The sequence below is a fragment of the Clarias gariepinus genome, chromosome 3 (assembly GCF_024256425.1).
Source record: "Clarias gariepinus isolate MV-2021 ecotype Netherlands chromosome 3, CGAR_prim_01v2, whole genome shotgun sequence".
NCBI lineage: Eukaryota > Metazoa > Chordata > Actinopteri > Siluriformes > Clariidae > Clarias > Clarias gariepinus.
The window spans coordinates 24529497-24547500 of record NC_071102.1 but is presented as its reverse complement, the minus strand read 5'-3'; the positions used below and the strand labels follow the sequence as shown (position 1 = coordinate 24547500).

At 38.8% G+C, this 18004-nt stretch overlaps 2 protein-coding genes across 7 annotated transcripts in view; both read left to right on the top strand.

Moving 5' to 3' along the window:
• Nucleotides 1-4274: 4274 nt before the first annotated feature.
• Nucleotides 4275-15804, top strand: si:ch211-13c6.2 (uncharacterized protein LOC100000125 homolog). 5 transcript variants are annotated; one of them, XM_053492362.1, is made up of 14 exons: nucleotides 4275-4367; nucleotides 4491-4587; nucleotides 4795-4863; nucleotides 7656-7680; nucleotides 10469-10555; nucleotides 10736-10884; nucleotides 10973-11089; nucleotides 12423-12467; nucleotides 12579-13366; nucleotides 14033-14096; nucleotides 14200-14262; nucleotides 14348-14449; nucleotides 14542-14860; nucleotides 15422-15804. In XM_053492362.1, exons 2-14 carry the CDS (start codon nucleotides 4528-4530, stop codon nucleotides 15622-15624), a joined length of 2091 nt encoding a protein of 696 aa, XP_053348337.1. In that variant the 5' UTR covers nucleotides 4275-4367; nucleotides 4491-4527; the 3' UTR covers nucleotides 15625-15804. The 5 variants fall into 5 exon arrangements, with proteins under 5 accessions (XP_053348337.1, XP_053348339.1, XP_053348336.1 ...); XM_053492364.1 differs by having other exon boundaries at nucleotides 4300-4587; nucleotides 12423-12465; nucleotides 12598-13366; XM_053492361.1 differs by having other exon boundaries at nucleotides 4300-4587.
• A 2027-nt stretch (nucleotides 15805-17831) lies between these two features.
• Nucleotides 17832-18004, top strand: part of nfyc (nuclear transcription factor Y, gamma) — a 34047-nt gene continuing 33874 nt past the window's right edge. For both annotated transcript variants that reach the window (XM_053491532.1, XM_053491530.1), the window contains exon 1: nucleotides 17832-17946. The gene's annotated coding sequence lies outside the window, so the exon portion shown is untranslated. The remainder of the gene's footprint in view (nucleotides 17947-18004) is intronic.

Below are 18004 nucleotides of genomic sequence, written 5' to 3'. Positions count from 1 at the left end.
ACTGTTTAGTCTAGTATGTCCGAACCTTATCCTGATTTGTTCTTAATTGACAGATTTTTGATAATATCCTGGATATTATTGACTCCTCTTATCTGGATATTACTCACTTTGGATTATGAATATTTTACAGACACAGTGGGTGTTTAATTTATTTTATTATAATCCAAACATTGGAATATTTAGTATTTGGAACAATTCAAAAAAGCAAGGCCCAGAACAAAATAATGAAACTGTAATATCTACAGTATATATATAAGGTCGAAAGGAGAATGCAATTTGCCCAATGTGCCGGGTGCACAGAGATGTAACCATCCATCCATCCATCTATCCATCCAATATCTTTAGAATACTGTATGAACACAATATGTCACATAAAGAGGGAAGAAGTAAAAAAAAAAAAAAAGTTAAATAAATAAATAGTGAAGAACAGCAGAGGGGGTGTAGTAAGATGTGGATATGAACTTGGGCGGGACAGGGAGAAGGATTAAAGAAAGATAATCTCACTGTTCTCACTGTTCTGAAAACAGTTTTATAATCAGGCACAATTCCACAGAGCCAGTTTTGTGACTATAGAACTGTTCTAAGAACTGTTTCCGTTTGCATATGTAGGAAATCTAGTACTGAATTTCCTAGATACGCAAACAGAACCAGTTCTGCGAACAGATGTATAATCGGGCGCAATTCCATTGAATCCATTCTGCCAGTAAATTCAGTTTTATCCAGATATTTGGAAGTAGGGAATAAATGTTCTTTCTGTGGTACATTAAATGTAACTTTGATTCTTTGAGTGTGAAAAAACAAAAAGAGTCTTAATTCTCCTAAAGGCCACATCTTGGACTACCTCAGTGTGTCACACTCCTTTAGTATTAAAGATATATTTTTTATTATGAGAATTCTGATTCTGATTATTAGAAAATAAACCTCTTGAATTTGTAGTTAATTAATTAGTTTTAAATGCAAAATACTTCATACATAAACAGAGAATTAAAAAGGAACAATTGTATTTTCCCCTTTTTATAAAAGAAATGACCTCCCTTTTTGATTCTCTTAAACTCACTCATCTTCTACACCGCTTTATCCTGTATTTAGGGTCGCGGAGACCTGGAGCCTATCCCAGGAGGCTTAGGCTACAAGGCGGGGTATTACCCGGGGTAATTAGCCTAACCTGCATACCTTTAGACTGTGGGAGGAAACAGGAGGAAACCCACCAAGCACAGGGAGAACTCCATGCACACAGAGACAGGAATCGAACCTGGCCAGAAATCGAACCCGGACCCTGGAGGTGCAAGGCGACAGTGCTACCACCACCGTGCTGCCTTTCTCTTAAACTAATTCAATTTAATAAGAAGAAGAATAGACTTTGACATTATTATGACAATATTTTTAATTTAAGTAATGTGTCTCTTGCTACATCTTTTCCACTGTTTATATCTATCCTCTCGTGTCTTTTAGTTTTATTTTAGACTGTCAAATTTATAGTTCTTCGTCCTTTGTATTTGATTTGTTGTAATTAATGTTTTGTTGTTGTTATTGTTAACAGTGTAAACATAGGCTACGTTTACACTGTCAGGTAAATGTGACCCAATTCTGATTTTTTGCTCATATGTGACACATGAAGGCCTCCTTCATACAGGGACGTGCACAGACATTTTGAGGGGCAGGGGCTCAAGTGAAATAAAGGGCACTTCTTATAATTACGTTTTTTTTTTCTTTTTTTAAACAAAAAAGTATATATATTAACCCAACACTGACTTCCTTTTTAAAAAAAAATAATTGAAAAAGTTAATTTTATCTTCCTCAAACTCATGCAATTGTTTAATTTTCAAAAGATGTCTGATCAGTTCACACAGAAACCATGGTCTCCTTTGTATTCACTAGGTTTATAGAGCAGCAAAGGAAACCATTCCACAATGTGCATGTTTTGAAAACATTTAGAGTAGAATCACCAAAATAACTGCATTAAGCAGAGGGGTGTGTTTTACTAATAATTTGTTTATTTCTTGCACAAGGCACTACATCATTTTAATTATTTTGGTGTTATCAAAACACATAACACTTTTAAATCAACACAAATATTCATGCTAAACTGAAGAGGGTTGTTGCTGGTATTTTGTTAACTTTACTGAAAAAATCACTGCAAAAATGATTTTAAAAAATACAAAAATACAGCAACTTACATGTACACATACACAATAACTGATGGTGACTGACATTAGTTTCACATTTGAGGGAGGACTGTATCACCATCATCAAATAAAACCTTCAAAATCCACATTTAGATGGAGTTTGTTTTATACCTACTACACTCTAAAAAAATATTCTGTGGCTTAGTAAATATTAGAGAAATATTTAACTTTATTAACTTAACAAAATCTCTGAAAATCTTACTTGATTGTTTGAATTAAACTTACCAAAATAATTGAGAAATAAAAGCCAATGTCATGTATGTATTTGTGGTTGTATGGACTACTATTTTATAAAGGTTTAGAGAAAATAAAAAAAAGTTAAATTACTCATAAATAAAAAGTTAATTTATAAATATTGTTATTTTTAATGTTTAATGATAACTTATTTCTACTCAGTTTTATTGATTAATGTACCAGATGCAGTTACTCAGATTTACTACATGTTTTAGAGTGTATCTATCCTCCATCTGTAGATTTCCTCTAAATCACCAACTTATGCTATGATATATGCTTATCAGTAACTTTATTAAGCTTATTTAGTAAGCTTATTACTAACTTCTTTTATGACATGATGGCTTGGTTGAACTCCAGTGTGGAATGCGGTCTGTTATTTCTTGATAAAAGCGGCTGTGCGGAGTAGAACAGAACATGAAGAACAGAGCGTTGCTATGGACTCACAGGATTCTAACCGTAGAGACGGAGTGGACTATTTCCTTTAGCGGAAGCAATACAATCGGGCTTAAATCAATAAACTCCCTTTTAATATTTTGTGTCAAAATAATTATTTATTTGGTAGGTAGCCATGTAATAAGCGGGATAATATTTAGCGATTATCCCTTACACATTAGCTAGTCTAGTAGCTCATGAGGCATGCATGCTAGCAAAACACAGGTTAACTATTATAAATTTTTTTTTTTTTTTAAAAAGCACCCCAGAAAAAAGGGCACTTTCTCTCCAGGAATTAAAAGGGCAGATGCTCAAGCCCCCTTTGATCTCTATGTGTGCCCGTGCCTGCCTTCATATGTGGAAATGAATCAGATATAAATCAGATATGTACCAATGTGATTGTCGTGTAAACAGCCAGATCGGATTTCCTGAGTCTCAGGTGAAATGCGATGTTATAATTCCACTCCCCTCGGCTTTTTAATGCTTATTGTGGCTAAATACAATTAAGAAATCAGTATGTGGTGAATGAAGCATATGCGCAGGCTGCAGTTATGCCGTTTTCCCCCCTCCTCCGTTTGGTGATGTTTCGCGAACTTTGCATATATCGCAGAGCGTCAGGCATAATTCACCTTCGTCTATCTTGGCTAGTGTGTAGCGCAAGAACCTCCCTTTAAGTATGCGCAACGTTTCAGATGGTATGGCAAGTGTAAACACGTGTATCGGATATAAGTCATAGCTGAAAGAACGTGTAAACAGACGGTCAAAAAAATCCGATATAGGCAACAAATCAGAATTGGGCATCGAGACCTGCAGTGTAAACGTAGCCTTAGTTGCCCAAAGTAACATATAATCCTAAAATACTAAAAGTAATCCTTAATATATATGAAGTAATGCAGTCACAAGGACAATTAGATGTATTTTTATTTAAGGATTCATTTCAGTATTTTAGGATTATACAGCGCTTTGGACAAACAAGTTGTGTTAAATGTACTTTAAAAATTATTCACACTTCACTTGATAGTCCCCCTTGTATGTCTTGAGTGACAGTTGTCTCATCCAATCAGCAATAAGAATTAAAATTTGCGAACTATACCTACCTTTTCCGGTTTGAGTGAATCATTGTTGTGTTTCCTCATTTGGTATTTTGTTTCTGGAAAATGTCGTTGTGTTTTCCGATTTGTTATTTTGATTTTTAATTAGTTATTTTGTTTTCAGGTGTGTTGTTTTTGTTTTTATTTTGTTTTTAAATTGGTTATTTTGTTTTCGGTTTTGTTTTGCACTTCTCGGCCACCGAAATTTTGTATTCCATTTGTATTGTTTAAATAAAAAAAATCCATTCTGCGATCCTAGAACTGTTCTGAGAACTGTTTCCGTTTGCGCACCTCGCAGTTCCGGTTCTAGATTTCCTCCAATCGAAGGCGGCCATGAGTGGCTTTTAATTTGCATACTCTTCCGGAAGTTAGCGAGCTAGCCTGGTCAGGGTAGCGAGCTACTGCATATTACTGTATATTAAAGGTAGTTCCTTATAAATAACTATAACGATATCTAGTTACAAATTAACCGATTTTTTTTAAAAAGAGGTTGAACAATAAAATCACTATAACGTACGTAATATATTATAATAATTAGCTTTGTTAGCTCTTTAGATAGCTGAATCGGAGTTAGCGGATTAGCAATGGCCGACCTGCTGACTGTTTACGACGACGAAGAGGCGAACGAGTTTATAGACTGCACGGTAACTAAGTTTATCACCAGTCGGTTAAAACAGCTTCATGTTTATTTAATAAAGATTTTACGTTTTTTTTATTCTTTGTACAGGTAATGTTAAATAATGATGTCGGTTTGTGTTGACCGATGGAGCTAGCTATCCCGGAACAGTGTGAGAATATGTGAAAAAAACATTACTATGTCGACTTTGTCTTAATTTGTTCTTATTTTACAGATTTGTGACAAAAGAATTAGAGGAGATACTAACTATAAGATCCACCTGACCACTTTACAGCATCAGAAGGTATGTACATTTCAGTCTGACTCCCACATATCCTATACAATACCCCATACTTAGATTAATCTCATAAATAAGTAGTGTTCATCTCTACCTCAGTTAGCTAATTAACAGACTCTTTGTAATTAAAGTGGGTGTAGTAAAGCAGGAAAAACACTGAGAGATGCAGGGCAGGAATAAGGTTTGTGAACTGCTGAAATGGATGGAGGGATAGAGAATGAAAGACGAAAGGTAGATCTAGATTGAGAGAGAGAGAGCAATAAATAGACTGAGCACTAGATGTATGTAGATTATTAGGGTGACGTATGGAGGAGAGACGGGTCGATAGAGATTGAAATCTAAATATAAATTGGGAGGAATCAAATGGATCAAATAATGAACAAGTGTAAAGGGAGGTGTAGGTAGTTCAGGATAGAGAGACTAATGATGTATAGAAATAGTGCAATAGAAGTCAAGATAGAGAGGTAAATCTAAATGAAGAGAGTGAGACATGGCTGGATTGAGCAATAGACACACACACACACACACACACACACAGAGTACTGTGCAGAAGTATTAGGCACCATATTATATGCCTTACCAATTTTGTTCTATGTTTATCATGTCTGCATAATTATGTACAAAATCATTCACTCTTTTCATATATCACTTAAAAATGAATAAACAAATAACATTCTCCAGCAAGCTCAGTAAAACCTAACAGCTGTTTTCTAATAAAACTGCACAAATCTGTGTCTAAAACTTATGATTTTATGCAATGAGTTTTCACACCAAATATTGACTGTTTATTTTATTACTCTTTATTGCTCTTTATAGAAGTTTCTTTTATGCAGAAGTGTTTTCAAAGGCATCTTTTGCTTATGCCATATTTTTGTATGTGCCCAAGACTTTTACACAGTACTGTTAGGTTTTACTGAGCTTGCTGGAGAATATGAGTTGTTCTGGTAACTTTCACACTCGCTCCTTTCTATTTTTATGCAAATTCCAGGAGCGTTCATTAACCTTTTTGTTTCCATCTGAAAACTGGTCCATCTTGTACTATATTTCTTTCTTTACAGCCATGTATATATTCTCCTGTAATGTTATTTATTAATTAATTTTTAGGTTATATATGTAAATACTTAATGATTTTGTACATTATTATGCAAACATGAGAAATATATATAACAAAATTAGTACAGCATATAAAATGGTGCCTATGACTTTTGCACAGGTACTATGTGTATGTATAAAAGAAGTGCAGAAAGACAACTAGTATGAAATATTATTCACTTAATTGCATATCATAAATTATGCCACCGTGTGTGTTATATGCCAAACTATGTTATAACGTTGTGTCAAATTACTTTCTATTACGGTATAACATGCTTCTTCTCTCAAAGCTCTAGTCATCTGGCTTATAATAAATCAGTACATTTAATCCACAATATCACACCATCATCCTGTCTCCAGCAGCATCACGTTATTTATCTTGCTTGTTCCTTCCTTGAAACTATCACAGTTTTAAAATAATCAGGTGCAGAGGGCACGATCCTTCATCACAGTGATAACGTCGGATTCTTCAGTCAGGCTCCACCTATAAACCCTACTTCCTAGATGTTTTAAGTCATTCATCGTTTTTTGGTCTAACGCAGTAAGACTTGGGCGCAGTTCTTCATGCTTCACACTACAGGAAATCCTGCTCAATTACCAATCGCTGTCAAGTTTAAACTTGAGCTGCACTTGTTTTGGGGTCTGGAGAGCCTCGAATGCAGCCGATGAATTTGATCGACACTGATAAGAGATGAGAATGGTCTGAAAGAGACCACAGAAATGAAATGTACAAGGACCTTAAAGATGTACGTAAGAGCACCAAAAATTTGTTTTATCGCTTTAGTATCTTTTTCTTTTTACCTTTTTCATTATGGTATATTCTCGCAAGTCAAATTTCTAGCATCTGCTAGAGATTCTGGTACCTTATTTACTCCTAGACTTGGCCAGGAACCACATACTTCTACTGGAGGAGGCGTTTTGGCTCAGCCTGCAGATGTCCAAACATGTTTTCTCACCACTGACTGCTACAAACAAAACTCTCCATTAACTTTATTATATTTAGTCAAAGATGGCTTGATGTGAAATTTTATTTTCGCTTCAGAAATCCTTCTCACTGTTTTTTTTCGTTCTTTCTTTTTTTTGTGTAATTCTTTTTGTTTGAAACCTACACAGAAGTGCTGGAAATCTAATCAGAAGACATCAAGATTTATAATCTTGCGGAAAATAATTTTTGCCGAATGTTGTGCTGATCCATTCTGATGGCGCTTCATAATACGTGGCTCATGTGTGGCTTTTTAATTGCACAATGATCTTTCGATTTCTCCCCACTCCAGTCACTTCCACTCTTGTTTACACTTTGAATAAGAGAAAATGGATCTGACGTTACTATAAATGTTGTGCTTCTCGCTTACCAAGTTCTTTCTGTCTTTACTTTTTTTCTGCCTTCTCACTTTTTCTCGATGAAGTATAAGTTTGTTTGTGCTTCGTCACACGCAAAAAAAAGAAAAGAAAAAATGCAAGGTGGGTATTACACATGATATTGGTCAGTAGGGCAAATAGTTGAAGCTGACTTTGCTTATTTCACTGGCAATAACACATTGCCGCTTATTCCACTTGCATAGAAACAAGAATGTAAGTGTTGCATTTAACATGTTTACTTTTATTTTTGACCAAAAAAAAGAAGCAACTGCAGGCAAGTCTCTGCTCTGATATGTTTTCTCACCTGTACCTGTTTTTCATGCACTTTTGGCCTTAACTCTACAAAGAGGGAGCGAGCCCTAGCTGATAAGGGTAAGTCAAGCCTAGTTTGTTGCCATGGCAACTCATTATGCATCATAAAAAGATAAAAGATAACTGTGCAGTTCTATATAATGATAAATTAAAATCTAAAAAGTAATCAAGAAGCATTTGTAGATTTTTAAAACTGAAATTGTTTAGGATTGTCCAGTAAATCCTTCCAAGGCTTTTTCAGCCCTCAGGTTTGTATTTTATGCAATAATCTATATTTCTCCTAGTTTTGAACTTCACTCATAACGACAACCAATTAAGTCTACTGATCCTGATCCTCCAAGGCAGCCTGTTGTGGTCTTTTTATTTTATGATTTTTTTTTTAAAGGCTGCCTATGGGCATTACTAGGGTCCCTAGATGGTGAATACCTTTCTTAACTGCCTTTTTAGGACAGGGGAAGGTAAAAGATGATCTACAGAAACTGCATTTTCACAAGGACAAATCTGGTTCACCTGCTATCAGACTGGAGTAACAGTTTTCATGGTTATTTGTGGTACTAGGGACTCCTTACCACACATAGCTGTGGTATTACTGCATTTCAAACTACCTTGAGAATATGATTGATTTGGAAGGCTTGCAGATTATTTCCTACATATCAAAGACCAGAATCATATTAGACACCTCATGCCCATTAAGAGTATTCACACAACTCTATGATGACATCACAAGGTAACTCAGAAAACATCCAGGTGAGTTAAGTTCCATGTATGTCGAGTCAGTTTAACATCCTGGAGTCAAGTGAATTAAGCACAGTTTGACACTGGACCATGAGAAGTCATGTTCGATTGTCTGTCAGATGCAGCAAAGATTTTGATTTTTTTTTTCCAGAAGTGAAATATTCAGAGCTGAAGAATACTTCTAATCCATGAAAGGAAGATGTTGAAAGATTATTGGTTACTCTTAGTTTTAAGTGGTCTAAGAGAAACTGTTAATCATTCAGCAACAGATTTATCTGCTTCAGCCATAAGACCCAGGTGATACAACATCACCTAGATGCAGAGTCCGTTATTGCTGGAACCAGCCCTCCTTCTTGAAAGGCATTGGAAAAAAACAAGTTGGGGATTCAGACTTGGCTGCATGCAATAACCGTTTTCCTGTCCCATGGTTATGACTCAACCACAGCTTGGTGAATGGTAAACATGTCGAGTACTCCTCTGTGTCAAGCAAACTTCCACATAAGCAATAATACTTGAGTCAGTTGAATGACTGGCATTTCTGAGAGAGAACATACTGAGACCCTGAGATCAGATGTTTTTGCTTCTTTGTGACTACCGAGGACTCACTGTGCAGCCATGAAATTTCAGAGATGGCTGATGATCAAGCAGAGTAAGGTATATCTGGTAGCCAGATGCGTTTGGGGAGCCCAAGCCATCTGGTACCAAGACTAGTTCAGCTCTTAAACAATAACTTGGACAAAGAAGAGAGGGTGCTGCCAGTGAATCCCTTCTTCCTGGCAGTTTGTTCAATCTCACCGAAATAAGCACTTGTTCTGGATTGAAGAGTTGGTGTGGGTATGTCCTGGCATGCAATGCTAGGGCTTTCAGATTCAGTTGTTTCATGCAAACAGCTATTTCTGTTTCAGCTTGTTGCAAGTCTTGCAATTCCACCATTGTGGAATTGTTTCCATGATGTAAGAGTGTATCTCTGTCTGGAAGAAACTAAAAGAGCTCAGTTTTGGGCATTTAAACCAATATATTCCATTATGTCTCAGCTAAATCCTTCCCCTCAGCAAGGTTTATATCACAAAGCTGTTCAGCACAGAACAGCTCTTTGGCATTTATTCCTCGAAGACCACCAGAGGTCTTTGTTAGCAGACCATCAGAAAATATTAAGAGACCATCGGATGCCCTAGACTTGCTTAGAGACCAGCAGAGGCCCCCTCAGACGCCCTCTGGACTTGGCGCGGAGGCCCCCTCGGACGCCCTCTGGACTTGGCGCGGGGGCCCCCTCGGACGCCCTCTGGACTTGGCGCGGAGGCCCCCTCGGACGCCCTCTGGACTTGGCGCGGAGGCCCCCTCGGACGCCCTCTGGACTTGGCGCGGAGGCCCCCTCGGACGCCCTCTGGACTTGGCGCGGAGGCCCCCTCGGACGCCCTCTGGACTTGGCGCGGAGGCCCCCTTTGGACGCCCTCTGGACTTGGCGCGGAGGCCCCCTCGGACGCCTTCTGGACTTGGCGTGGAGGCCCCCTCGGACGCCCTCTGGACTTGGCGCGGAGGCCCCCTCGGACGCCCTCTGGACTTGGCGCGGAGGCCCCCTCGGACGCCCTCTGGACTTGGCGCGGAGGCCCCCTCGGACGCCCTCTGGACTTGGCGCGGGGGCCGCCTCGGACCCCCCCTTGGACTTGGCGCGGGGGCCCCCTCGGACCCCCCCTGGACTTGGCGCGGGGGCCCCCTCGGACGCCCTCTGGACTCGGCGCGGGGGCCCCTTCGGACGCCCTCTGGACTCGGCGCGGGGGCCCCCTCGGACGCCCTCTGGACTTGGCGCGGAGGCCCCCTCGGACGCCCTCTGGACTTGGCGCGGAGGCCCCCTCGGACGCTCTCTGGACTTGGCGCGGAGGCCATCTGAGGCATATATTACTAGAAGACTATAATTGGTCACATGAGAGAAATTGTTTTTTTTTTAACAGTTATTCCTGTCTTTACAGTTTAAATCCCACAAGTACACAAATCTACTTAAATCAGTTAGAATTTGTGTTCCAAGCCTGTGTTAACAAAACATAATGTTCTCCAATTTTTTTAATGATTTTGTTCCTTGAATATTTTGCTTGACTAATTTGTGGTGATTTTATAGGCATTATCCCCAAGCCTGCCCCATTACCACAATGGTCTGGTATCAAAGAGTACTTGACATACCTGAACCTCAATGAGCCCGTAATCGGTAAGCTGGAGCAGTGATTTCAATAGTTTGAGATTAATATAAAGCATGTAATCTGAATGTTTAAAATGTGCATGCTTTTATTTACTGGTGAATTCAGTTAGATCTCTACATTTTTTGCAGTTCTGGAGGAAAAACATGCAACTTCAACCTCTAGAGGTTATGTATTTTGTTTGTGTTTAGGGCTTAGCGACTTGGTGCAAGAAGAGGATTTTCTCTCAAATAATGGCAAATCCCTGCCGAGTTACAGGTGCAGACTGTGTTCAGTCCAGATGGACTTGTGTGAAATGGCCACTCATGTTGTGGGTCGCAGGCACCGGCAGAGATACCTGGTGAGTCCGAGGCCTTTTCTGTCATCGTGGTGAGGAGTAATCATTGTACGAAAAGCACACAAAATGAGTCTTGAGTATGTATTTTCAGGAGCGGTATAGGCCAGACTTGGTGACATGGGAAAAGACTTCAGAGAAGCAAGCAGGTGTTGTCGCGAGGGCTAAGGCTGCAATTGTAGAAAAGCAAGAGGGATGGGGAAATCCGGTGGTATGTTATCTTAAATTTTTCTTGGTTTGTTAATTACTTAAAAATGAATGATAACTTTTTGTTTAAGAATGTCAGCCGCATGCAAACAATCTTTTGTTCAGTCCGTATTGCCTGTGTTCTGCAAGTCCTTTCATCATGGCATGCTTTTTTTCTATTAAGAAAATTAATTCTTATACCTCTCTCACTATGTTTATGAAATAAGTGTAGGTTTTGTACAAACTCTACAGGTGGCACCGTGATTTAAATTATAAAGTAGTTCACACTGTGTAGAAAGTGGAAATGTTTGATTTGAATAGATTTCAAATTAAAAGATGCTTTTTAAAAAAATAGCAGCACCAACAGGGTGCAGGGGCGGACAAGTTATTAAGCCGGCACCTGGAACGAGCAGATAACATGCCCAGGCTAATGTCTTATCTTTGTATTGCCCAGGTGGATAAGTACATTTCACAGTCGGAAAAGCTAAAGGAAAATTATCTATAATGCCTGTTTTGTTTTAAATGGTGACCTATAAAGCGAAATAAACTTTTCAGAAATATTTAGACATCCGGATGGGTTGTATTGACATTTTTTACAGGCTATGGCTTAAACATGCTAATTGTAGACGTATGTTTGTTTATGAACCGTTCAGAGACCTGTGTTTCGTTTATATCTGCAGACATTCATAACTCGGATTTTTATAAGTCGAGGACTACCTGTACTGGAAAAATCAAGCAAAATGAATTACAAGTTTACATAGAGCTTTTTGGTGTTTACTCCATGCAGTCACCACATGATTACACAGTATCGAGAGGAAGTATAAAAATGCTATTCTTTCACGAATAATGTAAGGAAAATAACGTATAGTAGCCAAAATATTCTGAGTTCTGATGGTATGCTGGAGGGCACAAAGACACGACACATTGCATGATGGGACATTGTCTGGCAGCCTATGAGCTTATATTATAACATTAATTTAGTTCAGGCATCTAGTTCATGGGACTGAGCTTTTACACTGCCCATGGCTAACTTAAATATTTGATTTGTCCACACTTGGACTGTTTTTTTTTGTTTGTTTTTTTTTCCTCAGACTGAAAATTATTTCGAAGCATTTTTTCTTGGGGCGGGATATTATTCTAACCTTAGTTTCAAAGTGAAATCTCGTTAACCGTGAAAATTGGTCAGTGTAGGACGGAGCCTGTGAAATGCCAGAAAGGGAATAACAGAAATGACCTTGGATAAAACAGTTATAACCAGAAGTTTGTTTATTGTCAGATAGAATGTGTTAAAGATGTATACATACCTTCAGCATAAGCCGTGAAATAATCTTGTCTGTATCCTGATTTATTCCTTTCAGCCGCTTATGAGATCAGATAAAAGGAGGCCAGTTCGAAATCAAGGTGAGTGGTGCCCCTAAAGGGTGCCCTGCTATTGTTAAATTCTACCTTTTGTACCTTTTAATGGTTTCTTTATTGTATGAATAAATAAAGTTTTTTTTTCTTTTCTTATTGGTATGGCATGCGATGGAGCAGCAGCAGACCGTTCGTCTTATCCTCAAAAACGAGCCGCAACTGTGCGCAACAGGAGAGAGCAGGATATTGACTACAGTCAGTCATATGTGGATCATGATTCTTACCGGGGGCAGTCTCATTACCGTGAAGATAACCAATACGACCAGTCATACAGAAATGATTTGCCTCAGCACTTATCCGGTTCAGGGGACAACCGATACAATTCACAATATTCTCAAGACGATCAGAGAAGCTCCTATCGAGAGAGCGAATACATGGAAACGTCTTACACAGAAGATGACGCGAACGCAGGTAGTTTTTCAGGCGATGGGACTTATAGTAGACGCTACACGGACAAAGGTGCCGCGCAGTCTTATGAAGATGAATGGTACCAAGAACGAAATCCCAGCAGAGGATCGTACAAAAGCAGAGATAACGACGAAGATGATTATTATCAGAGCAACGTTTCAGATAACAGATTTGGTTACTCGGGAGAAGACTATCAAGAGAGCGGGAGGATCCAAGAGCCGATGTACGCATCGCACCACGGAACGGGGTCTAGCATGGATGAACGGCAGCGGCAGAGCAGAACCATGCCGTATACAGAAAAGGAAAGAGAACGTTTTCAGGACGTAGATGAAACTGGAAGGCGTGGGGCTTTTGAAATGGAAGAGTACAGCAGAAATGAAAGTTACTTCCCTGATGATGATGATGCTTTATCTGGAAAACGGAAAAGGAAGAGCAGGTTCTCCGATGCCTCACCACAAGAGATGGCACTTGCACGGAAGAGGTGAGGATGGAACTTTGAATGGTTAGTTGTGCATATACAGTACTTGAAAAACCCCTCATTTTTCTTATTAAACTAAATGATGTAGATTAAATTAAAGAAATGGAAAAACATATGCTTTAATGCGACAGGCATCAAAGTGTCTAAAGATACAATTTAAACATTGAGTGTTTTATGTAACAGCTTCAGCAGCAACCTCGTTTCCCCTCTCGTCTGTTCCAACCATTAAGTATCAGCAGTATACTAATCACTAATCATCGGTTATTAGCTGCTCCTGTTCATGCTCACTCACTAGTTCATGCTTTATGTAATGTTTGAATTAAAATAATGTTTTGCCTGAACAGATGAAAAATATATTACAAACATTCCTCTAAAACTGGTCAGGTATAGAGACTGGAGTGAAAATGAGAGCCAAAACAAGAAGTCCTTCATGAAGCCTGGAGAACTATTCCTCAGGACTACATTAAACAATACATGGATGCAAAATATGAAGAAATGCGTATTGCTCAAGGCTTTCGCACGATGCAACTCTACAACTAGAGGATAGGAATTGCCAAATGGGAAATGAAATGAAAAAATAAATAAAATCTTGCCTTAAATGGGAAACGATACTTTACAAGCAAAGCTACTAGTTTAATGATTTTTACTACTTTTTTTTTCCCCCTTTAGCCAAATCGATGACCTTGCTTCAAAATACAACCCAAAAAGAAGACCAGGTCCTATAAATAATCAGGTAAATTTACAGAGCTGTATAAGCTCCTTTTTTTTTTTTTTTTAGTTTTTTTTTTTTTTTTACTTTAAATTCTTCATTGTTAAATATGTTGTGTGTTCGATAGGCGTCCGGAAGCAACATGGATTCAGGTGTAACCCCACGTATGGAAAATGTTCTGGATGTCCTGGTAAGTTTCAACTATAACCCCTGCACTGTCAGTTTCATTTGCTTTAAATAAATAAACATAAACATGATTTTTTTTCTTTTTGTAGAATGACATTCAGATCGAGAATGTGCAAGAGGCTAACTTTTTGAAGGATAAGTTATGCAGCCTTCTTAAAGAGTTCCAGACGAATAAAACTCAGCGCACTCAGGTAGAAATGTATTTCATTTTTATTTATTCATTTCCGGTAAGTTTGACTTGTATAGACTGAATTTTTTCCTTGTTTCCTTTCTCTTGCAAAAGGGCCAGGTTTCCCAGACGTCCACAGACTACACAGACAGCTATTACGGTGGTAACAGAATGGAGCAGCGCAGAGAGATGCCGGAGACAAAACGTTTAGATGACCAGGTCTTTCATGAGCCTGCAAAATACGACCGTGACTTGCGTAACTCCAGGGATTATTTACATACAAGACATGTTGAAGAAGATCCAAAAGGCATGAGACAGAACCGAGGTCCCGAAGAGCCTGAATATCAGTGGAATACTTACAGAGAGGGCTCGGCTGGCCGCCCTGAAGAGCGCATTCAGAGTCGCCATTCAGATGACAGAAGAGGTTACCGAGGTAAACTGATGAGCAGTTCTTTGATTTATTGTTTTATCAAAAATATTGCTGGTCTGGTTCTTTGGGGAAATTATAAGGATGCTTCCACACACAAGTTCATGTACAGAGTCGGTAGGTTTGACTTGTTTGCTGTTCGGATCGATGCAACACTTCCTGTAATAAATATATTGAATGTGTATATTAATATGAATCTAATTTTATTTTACATTGTCAGAACATATAGCATTTAGGCTGAGCACTAGAGCTCTGTGCTTAGGCTCAACTTGTCTTGCATCACAGTTTTGCAGCATGTATGTTAAAAAAAAAAAAAAAATCTACCCAGAACCTGATAATGCATTCCATGTTTAGTTCGCTTCCTGCAGTTTGGTCAGATTCTTGGATAAAGCAATTGCTTCTGAAACTGCTAGTCTTTACTTTGAATACTAAGACCATCTGACTTGGATCTTCATGTTAGTTTTGAGTTGCAACACGAAAAAAGCAACACTGGAGACATTAATCCTTTTTGACTTACTTTAAATGTAACCTTAAACCTTTTTTTTTCTTTTCTTCTTTCTTTCTCAGAAACTGCTTGGAATTCCAGATCCTTAAGAGAAGAGAAAAGGGTCTACACAGAGGAGCATCGTTATCAGCATGACTATCGTCATGGCGGAGATCTCTACAACCCGTTTGAGCCTTCGTCATCTCCGCCTGTGGAGACTGGCTCCTCCACGCTTGACAAGCTCGCCTCCACACTTTTGGAACTGGTTGCACGTAAAACAAATTAAAATGCACCAGTTTAAATCAATGTGTTCACAAATGACATCTAGTAAGTTTTTAGTCATTCAGTGATGTGATGTTTGTCAGTTTAACCCTGGAGGAGCTTCGACGACACCATTTGTGTGTTTTGTTTTATGTAATACTGATGGATGTGCACCATTGTGGTAATAAACTATTATCGTTCCTCAGATCTGGGTTCTTTTTCGTCTACTCAAATATGCCAGCCATGAAAAAAAACAACTGACATACAAGGAGTTATACATTATTTTGGATTACAATATGTGGGCAGGCTGTTTTGATATAGTTAATAAATATCTAATTATTAAACCAGTGGTTTTCAACCCTGGTCCAGGATAAGTTGGTGTTTTCTATGCTCCTATATTTATTGGCTATCTATCTTTCAAGAATGAGTTTGGCTAAAATTCTTCTGTTTTACTATACAATATTCCCTAAAATGTAAATGTAGTTAATTAGCCAAGGTCTGTGGTGTCCAATTATTATAAAAAAATTTAAACTTTGATTAAAAATATATATTTCTTTGGCACATATTTTGCTTTTATTAAGGCTGCTGCATCGTTATAAGTTTATGCAGTGTTGCAACATTTATTCCATTCCAGAGTTGTATTAGTCTCTCTTCAAGCTCTTGTATTGATAATGGGGGAAAGTCAGACCGCTGTGTAGCCTTCTCCAGCACATTCAAAATCAAAAGATTTTCTAATGGGGAAAATGTCTGGACTCCGTGTTGGCCAATCCAAGGGTGACAATGTCTCATACTCCTAAAACTAATGAATCCTCTTATTGTTATATGTATATAGGTAACACACTTACTGAAGATAAATAAATGGGGGGGGGGGGGGAATCTATAAATCATTTTTTGCATTGCAAAACACCACAACACCCTCATACACTGGATTTTGCATGAATAGGTTCCAGTGCAGTTCTTAACATTGCATTGGTTTGGAAAAATAACCAAATCTTACCAAATGTTTATCAGCAAAACGAGTCATTTTCTTTGGAAATTACTCTTCGATAGGTTAAAAGAGGAAACTGCGTGAGGTTCGTTGGAAGTTGGTAAAAAAGAAAAATATCTGCATTACTGTTATAGACATTGTTGGCGGATGACGATAGTACTGAGGAAAGTGATGCTCTTATTATTGCCATCAGTGATAAGGGATGCTATTACCTTACAATTGACATTTGAAGAGTTTGAACTAAAGATACCACTATGGGAAAAAAGTTTTAATAATTCTCAGTTAGAAATGCTTGGACCAGACAAATATTAGTACTTGTAATGGAAACCAGCATTGTTGCCTTGTGGCATCAGAGCAGCATACAACCATCAACTTCTCACATTCATTCATCTTTTATAGGCCTAGAGTCTATCCCAGGATACTACCCAGGGTACACACATACACACACACACACACACCCTTTTTAAATGGCTGTTTACCTAATCTGCATGTCTTTGGACTATGGGAGGAAACCGGTCAGGCTCAGGGAGAACAAGCAAACTCCACGCACACAGACCCTGAGGCAGAAATCTAACCGTTGTCCCTGATGGGACGGGGTCACGGTGCTGACCACTAAGCCTCTGAGATGGCTTCTTCTTAAAGGAATAATAAAACTAACTAATTAGCACCAAGATAGCTATGCACACGTTACAAATATTACACTCACTCACCCACTCATGGTCTAGACCGCTTTATCCTGTCTCGGAAGTCTTAGGGCACAAGGCAGGGAACACCCTGGATGGGGTGCCAATCCATCACAGGACACACACACACACACACACACTATGGGCAATTTGGGAACGCCAGTTAACCTGACTTTGGACTATGGGAGGAAACCGGAGTACACAGAGGAAACCCACCAAGCACACGGATAACATGTAAAGTCCATGCGTGCAGAATCGAACCCGGATCCTGGAGATAAAAGGCCACGGTGCTAAACCTTACCTAATAATTTTGTACAATGTGTCTCTGAGTGGATTATTCTTTTTGTCTTCTTTCTTTCTTTAGTTTAGTGTTGTCAGAGGTTTTATTGTGCTTGTGCAGAACTGGTATAATTTTGATAATAAGTTTGAGTAAGTCAGATTGTACAGCCAATTATACACCGCTATTGACGCCTGACTGCTCAGTTTTAAGCATCAACTCACAGCAGCATCAAAATTTTCGCTCTAGTACTCGACGTCATCGTACACGTCACGCAACTTCCGGTTTCTGAACCAGTTGTCAAAGCGGCGGCCATCTTGGCTCCTGTAAGAGCACCGAATTAAGAAAAAAAACCATAATAACGCCGAACCCGACTACTCTACGGATCCGTCAGGAAAAGTAAGTACAGAAATGAAATGCGACGGCGTGCTCGCCTCACAACGATTTCGGGTACAGA